At 50.2% G+C, this 7,652-nt stretch overlaps 1 protein-coding gene across 1 annotated transcript; it reads left to right on the top strand.

Annotated features, from left to right (window-relative positions):
* Positions 1–5,823: 5,823 nt before the first annotated feature.
* Positions 5,824–7,346, top strand: LOC149303137 (mRNA decay activator protein ZFP36L2-like). The gene is made up of 2 exons (XM_089481596.1): positions 5,824–5,874; positions 6,297–7,346. The coding sequence occupies exons 1-2, from the start codon at positions 5,824–5,826 to the stop codon at positions 7,344–7,346; spliced, it is 1,101 nt and encodes a 366-aa protein (XP_089337722.1).
* The last annotated feature ends 306 nt before the right edge of the window (positions 7,347–7,652 follow it).

The following is a 7,652-nucleotide window of genomic DNA, read 5'->3' as shown; positions in this document are numbered from 1 at the left end:
AAACTCCAAAGAACTGCTGAAATAAAGTCTTTGTGTAAAGGAATCTGAGAAGTATTAACCCCCTCGGGGCTCTGAAGGGGTTATGAGATTTCCATGATATCTTCAAGGCCTCACCAACAGTGATAATAGTTAAACCAGAATGAACAAGTTTTTGTTTTTGTAAAAAGGAGGGGGTTGCATTTTTATATGGGACAAAAATAAATACATGGGAGTGTATAAAAAAGGCTATATTTTTTGCACATTTCATCCTACAGTAATATAAAATAGTCATGCTAAAAAATTGAGCCTAGACCTAATTGTTACCTGTTTTGCACAGAACATGTTAATGGTGTTCAAGGAATGGGGAGTGGGGTAGTCTTAAACAAGACTTCCAAATTTGCAACCCTTAGGCCCTATAATTAGCAAATAATAGATATTAGATTTTAAGCTTGTTTGAGCAGGGTCCTCCTCACCTGTAAGGCACACAGAATGCCATGAACTACTTGCTTTGTCCCGATTGCCCATTGTACAGCGCTGTGGAATATGATAGTGCTATATCAATATGAAATAATAATAATGTTTGAGCACAGATCTGTGTTGCACAATCAAGGCGATGATTGCCATAAGAACAGGACAATTAAATGAAGATAGCCCTACTCCTGCAGTGCTTAGTCATTACTTTTTTTTACTGCATCCATAAAAGCTCAGGGTTTGTTGATCATTGGTAAGCATTTGGGTACAGGTTTGTTCCTCGGTCTTAAAGGACAAGTGTCCCTAGCAGAATGCCATTTGTGCGAAGGCTTTGAAGATATCAGGACAGTGGTGAAGAGTGAAATCTGTCAGTTGTGAAGGAGTTGTTTATTTTATGACAAGAGCTGCTTTTAGGAGTGGGGGGTTATAGAGGACAACTGTCATATGCCCTTAACCCGCTGCATACAGGGGCAGGAAGGGCGGTAAACAAAAAATAATCCATTTACCTTACCCAGCTCCTACAACTACCAAATAAATCTCTACGACCGATTAGTAGTGGGTATTGCACTATATATATATATATATATATATATATATATATATATATACACACACACACACACGGTGTGACTAGTGGGAATTGTGGTGCTTTGCATGTGGAGGGCAGAGGTTCACTAATAAAGAAACCGTATCTCATAGTCATTGTTAGTTTTAAAGCAGAAATGTACAATTAAGTTGAAATAAACACTAGAATGATGCATTAAAAAAGGGGGATGGAAACCTTGCTTACGGAAGCTTACAATCTAAATCGGTATCAGCAGCAAAAAGTCATATTAAGCCCTTTTCTCTCTCGCACCCTACTAGTGCCTGTGGGTATCTGCCACACCGGTGTTTTCAGACTGTGGATTCATTGGACTCATATTCTATTTTCGGGCAGCGGGATAAACTTTAGTCAACCTAATGCACTTTGATTTGACGTCTCCGAGTATCTAATCTACGTGAGCGCGAGTGACTTGGAAGCGTTGAGCAATGGATGGAACTCGATGGTTGTTTTTCAGCGCTGTAAACTTTGATCAGCATTGCAGTACGTGCCGGTAGGGTTGCCACCTTGCTGGTATTTTATTGGCAGACCTGTAAAAATGCAGCCCACGAACAATAACAACTCTGACCGGGTATTAGCGCGGACAGTATTTCCCCCCCGCAAAAGGTGGCTGGCAACCCTGCGAAAGGAATTCCCCCTCGCCCCACCGCGTGAACCTATTTGCCCAAAGTGGTGAAACTTTTTACTGCGCTCCTTTCCCCGTTCATACAGGTGGAACCGAGAAGAAACAGATTCCTGCACAGAATGCAGTCATTAGCTATTTGCCAACGTAATCAGCAGCAGAACATTGAAGTGTTTATTTCCTGTTTGAACAGAATAGTCAAATGTACGCGTTTGGAACATACATTAAGTAACGCTCCAAACTTCCCGGTTACATTTCATGCAGAAAAAGCGCCCTGATAAACAGGAATCGGTATTGTAATGGGAGGATCTGCATATCCTCCATGTCTCTACTTTCTTCCCCACTCAGATGGATGGGGCAGTAATGGGGGGTAATAAGGGAGCACTTCTTAAGAGTAATACTGCTAGCATGCTTTGTGCCTTTTTTAAGTTGTTAAAGGGAAATGCACACTGGATGGGATCTAAGGGACTTATGGACCCATGCACTGAAAGAGTTAATCATCATCAGCTCACTGTACCCAGATAGCACATACTGGAGCTTATTTAGCCTGCAAACCAGCTGCACAAGCTCCAGGAAGGGAGAGATATGAAGGGATGGGGGAGGGGGATCTGGCTTGTCAGTCATTAACCAGCCTTTGCTGGGTGGAGGATGGGACTTGCAGGGCTGGGTGCGGTAACTTGGAGGGGAGGGGGGATGGGGGCTTGAAAGTTGTGGCTATTAACTAACCCCCTGCCAGGGGCAGATCTGCGAGGAGATCAGTCTCTGCCGTGCTTGGAGGGGAGGGGGTGGAATCTAAGTACCAACACCAAACGGTGGGAGGGAGACATGAGCCCAGGAGTCTCCAGGAACAGCACCCGACGGGTTAATAAACGGGAGCGATGCATTTTTGTTGCGATACAAGTTGAGAAAAAGTTATTTACGGACAAAACCATACTTTTTTCCCTTCCTTCTTGAAAGTCACAAGGAAAGTTTCAATTAGCTCTCCCACGTGACATATCGGGGGGGGGGGGGGCACGCATGTGGCACCCTACCGCCATCATCCACTCACACCGAAGGGATTAAAAGCCGCCTCCCCGGTCCGCTGCAGCGAGTTAGTGATGTATAATAAGACACAGAACTGGAAGTGAAATCGCACTTCCTGAAACCGTGTTTTCATTCCTCTGTTAAAGGGGAAGTGCGAAGGCCGGCTAACGCTGCGCTGTCTCCCTGCAGCCCATCCGGCACTGCAAGGGGTTAAACGCCGAGGCGCTCACTTCCTGCTACGTGGTCAGGCTGAACTTGCACGTGCTGAGCCTCCGCGGCCACATGCTGCGTTAACCCCTCCTTGGCCGCGTTGCATTTGCTGAGCATTTGATTGCAGGAGGCCACGTTTTGCCGTGTGCTGAGCGCAGGAGCTGCTGTGTGTGATGTGCATCGGCCAGGGGGAAAGACGGACACACACTGTACAAGGCGAACCGGGTTAAACCAGTTCCACACATCCCAAAAGGAGCTGCTTTTCTGGCATATTGTTCCTGCACATGATGGAGAATGTACCGGTGCTGCTAGCGGGGTATATTTACACAGAGGAAACTCATATTAACACTTTCAGGCATTTACTTGTGAAAGCCATTGCAAAGAAAATTCTCTTCATTCCAACCCTTTAAGGGTTAACATTAATCCAACATTGCACGTTTGTTAAGTACAACTCCCACACTGAATTGCCCCAAAGCAGGGGTTTTTGTAACCAGACTTGCTGCACTCTCTGGGGGCCGAAAATAGCAAAGTATTCTTTAAATACAACTTTTTTCTAGAAATACCGATTTATTTATTACAAGTTCCTGTAGAAGTTTGTAAAATGTCACACAGCCGGGCAGACACACGGAGGGTGCAAGCAGCGTGGGGGCAGACACACGGAGGGTGCAAGCAGCGTGGGGGCAGACCATACGCAGAGGGTGCAAGTAGCGGGGGCAGGAATTTTGCCATTCACGCACCAGCTTTATCTGTTTTGGGGAGCTCGTTTCTTGCTGTAGTTTGTGCAGGGCTGGACACAAGCAGAAGCGTGCCTTGTAGTGGCCGGGGCCTGTATATATGATAACCTGCCAAACAGGCCACGCACCAAAGGCCTGTTCTAGTTATGCTCGGTCCTCTCTGTGGCCTTGCCGTAAAACATACTTTAATCCTACCCCCTATGGAGCTGGCAGGCGTTGGGTTTGACGGCAGATAAGAGCCATTTGGCCCGTCTAGTCTCCCTGTTTTTCCTGATGTGAAGGCTCAGACCTTAATCAGTCTTGTCTTAAGCTATCACCACTTCTGCGGGGAGGCTGTTCCATATATCTACCACCCTGCATAGGCATTATGTAGGGTGCAACTCGTCCACTCATTGCAGGGAACCTGTTGGTACGGAAGCCATTCTCAGGTGCCTGAAAAGTAACCTTTGCAGGTTTTCTCTGAGGATTTTCAGTCCTTGCCGTCAGCGGTTTATTGAAGTCAGACTCCAGATATCAGACAGGTCTGTGTAAATGTATGTGTTCTGCGGCGTAAAGCAACGTTCTCTAAGATACGCTCTGCCCCTCTTCGCGTTATACTTCTGCAGTCACTGGCCGGGCCCGCCGGCGGTCAATCTGTTTGTCGTTGTGCTGCCAAGTCCGGGGCTTTAGGAAAATAAAGAAGGCCACCTCTGCTCTGGCCTAGCTGCGGAAAGTCCTGCCTCTCGCCGGGGCTCAGGCAGACGGCCTCTCCTGTTTTTATCACAGTGCAGCCGCGTTGACTCGTTCCCAGGGAGTTGGCAGACGTTCAAGGTCTTGTGATGTGATTAACAAGCCAACTTCATGTCCTTTGACACGGGAGCAGTAACCCGGCACAGCCCTATTTACCAGTGGTGGTGCTGGGCAACAAACCAGGACATGGGCTGACCCCATTTTCTGCCTGTAGATCATTTGCTGGAGGGTGTAGCTGCCTTACAGAACTGCTGGATCAACAGAACTTCCCTCGGCCCTGACCCACATACATGTACCTCCCGTGTGGAGCGCATGACGGGTTCCAACGTGGTTCCTTACCGCATGTTGGTAGAGCGATAGACATGCATCAGCTACGGTTACCTTTTGTTTTAACCCTTTATTTACAGTGTTCTGTAGCGCTGTTACAATAGGGAAGAATATAATTAAGATTAACACACATTAAGACATACCGGTCTGGTGATCTTACAATCTAATCACCAGCTTTAAGAAGTAAAAACTGCAGCAGTCTAGACTGCAGAGGCAAGCAAGAAATATAAAGTTTCCAGCAGCCATTAGTGAGACAGACGGGGGAGGGGTGGAAGGAAATAAACAAGGAAATGTGAGAGAGCATGGAGGTGGGAGAGCCCCCCCTTATACCCCCCCAGCAACTCGATTCATCAGTACCCTCAGTGCAGAGACTCTATGGGAACCCCACGGACACTCAGAAAAGGGGCAACTGCACTACTTTCTGCCCCCTCTGCGTGGGCAAGAAAACCTAAAGCTTCCAGTGTTTATTAAAATAAAGCAGTTTTTCTGTTTAATGTTAAAGAGGCGGCGGTCTATAAACAGGACTGTGCGTTACCCCAGCGCCAGCTGGGAAGCCGACAAAACACCAAAGTTATCACGGACCTTTTTCCACGTACTCGCAGCTTTCACCTTATAACAGCTCGCGGGCTGCGGACCCGTAACTTTTTTTTGTTTGTTTGTAATTATTATTCGAATTACAGGCAGCGGCACGGAAAATAATTTAAAGTAAACCTCGTGTCGCGAAGCACTTGGCGCCCGCTCCCGGCAGCTCCACGCTGGAGACTGGCGATAGTGTGACTGCAGTTCCCAGAGCCCTAAGCCCTTAGGAAATTGGCGGTAGCCAATTGCAGGGCGCTAGTGTGACGTCACGAATAAAGGGGCGTTGCCGCGAGACCCCGGCTGGGTCAGTGTTCTATCCCTCCCACCACGCGCCCTTGTAGCTGTTATATAGTTCAGCCTGCAGCCCAGCCGGGGAGTTCCAGCAGTTGGCTCTTTGCACTTATCACCATCCGCCTAAACCCCACGGAATATTCAGAGCTGTCACCCCGCGTCTCCCGTAACCCCGTCGTGGCTCTTCCAAAGCCCTCTTTCAGCGCAGGATCTTTCGGTCCTCTGGACTCGCCAATCGCTTCAAACTGGATCTGGAAATGTCTGCAACACTTTTATCCGCCTTCTACGACATTGAACTGTTCTGCAAGGTACGCGCGGCTCCGCGCCCTGCATCCTCCTTCTCGGGGGTCTTATGCGTGTCTGGGGGCTTCAGCTCCGGATTATAACTCCGCGGGTGCCCGTAAGGATCGGGTTTGCAGAAAGCGATTGGCTGCAAAGCTTGGAAGTCACGGACGGGCAGCTCCCGCCAGACCTTACAGAGTGCTGCAGACTTGTAGGGGCAGTATGGGGTAACTTGTAAGAAGTGGGGGGGCATCTGGCTGGGGCACAGAACTTCTACTCGGACCTGTAAACTTGTTAAACTAGGAGCTGCTTGAGCGTTAATGCCCGGTTAGGGGTAGTAGTAAGTGCTGGGGCAGTCAGTCTTGTTGGGGATGGGAGTAGAATGTGGGGTAAATTGCCGGTCTGGGTGACTCGCATTTCATTAACCCGCGTTTATGTTTCATTTCAGAACGAGAAGGTCCTGAACAATCTGAACCTGAGTAACATGCTGGATAAGAAGGCGGTGGGGAGCCCGGTGAGCTCCCCGAACTCCAACTTCATCCCGGGCTTTCTCCGCAGACACTCGGCCAGCAACCTCCAAGCTCTGAGCAACAACAACTCGCCCCCCAAATTCTGCAGCAACCACCTGAAGGAGCCGAGCGGCAGCACCGCCCTGATGAACAAAGAGAACAAGTTCCGGGACCGCTCGTTCAGCGAGAACGGGGAGCGCAGCCAGCACCTCTTGCATCTCCAGCAACAGCAGCAGCAACACAAGTCCGGGGCGCAGATCAACTCCACCCGCTACAAGACCGAACTGTGCCGGCCCTTCGAGGAGAGCGGAGCCTGTAAATACGGCGAGAAGTGTCAGTTCGCGCACGGATACCACGAGCTCCGCAGCCTGACCCGACACCCCAAGTACAAGACCGAGCTGTGCCGCACCTTCCACACAATCGGCTTCTGCCCGTACGGACCCCGCTGTCACTTCATCCACAACGCCGAGGAGAGGAGACAGGCACCCGGGGACGCCTTTAACTGCCAGCGGCCCAAGCTGCACCACAGCCTCAGCTTCTCGGGCTTCTCCAACCACGGCCTGGACTCCCCCCTGCTGGAGAGCCCAACCTCTCGCACCCCACCGCCTCAGTCCTCCGGCTCTCTGTACTGCGATGAAGCGGCACCCTGTGCTAACAACGCCTTCACCTTCTCCGGCCAGGAGCTCGGTCTCATTACCCCGCTGGCCATCCAGACCCACAACCTGTCGACCTTCCACCCGGCCGCCTTCTGCCGCCAGCAGTCCACCTCCAGCTCCCCACCGCCCACTATCAACTTCCAGCCCCTGAGACGCCTGTCCGAGTCACCGGTGTTTGATAATCCCCCCAGCCCCCCGGAGTCTCTTTCTGACCCGGAGAGTTATCTGAGCGGCTCCCTGAGCTCTGGCAGCCTGAGCGGCTCTGACTCCCCCACCCTGGACTCGAACCGGCGCCTGCCTATCTTCAGCCGCCTGTCCATCAGTGATGACTGAGCCAAGCGGGACGGGCTGAACCAACTGGGTGAGTGGTGGGGGGGGCACGACTACCCCCTCCCCGGGCTGGTGTGGGAAGACTTTTTTTTTTTTTTTTTCCCTCAACATTTGGGCCACAAAACCAAGGCTCCGCCCACCACTTGTGTTGCTAACAAGTTGCTGCAAAATCTGCAGCTGCTGCAGAACCTCTTGGGTCACCCCAACCTGTCAATCAACCCACCAAGAGGCCAAGACAATGACTAATGTTTTTTTTTTCTCTCTCCCAAGATGCTCTGCAGCAGCATTGGGGGATTTTGCTTTTGTGGG

The sequence above is a fragment of the Sceloporus occidentalis genome, unplaced genomic scaffold (assembly GCF_023333645.1).
Source record: "Sceloporus occidentalis isolate IW3139 unplaced genomic scaffold, rSceOcc1.0.p SCAF_15, whole genome shotgun sequence".
In the NCBI taxonomy this organism is placed as follows: Eukaryota; Metazoa; Chordata; class Lepidosauria; order Squamata; family Phrynosomatidae; genus Sceloporus; species Sceloporus occidentalis.
Note: the sequence above shows the minus strand (reverse complement) of the source record. Positions and strands in the feature narration are given on the sequence as shown.

Excerpts from the sequence above, each read along its gene's own strand:
- LOC149303137 (XM_089481596.1), top strand. The coding sequence starts at position 5,824 with ATGTCTGCAACACTTTTATCCGCCTTCTACGACATTGAACTGTTCTGC. Across the intron at positions 5,875-6,296 it reads ACATTGAACTGTTCTGCAAG|AACGAGAAGGTCCTGAACAA; the intron begins GTACGCGCGGCT and ends GTTTCATTTCAG.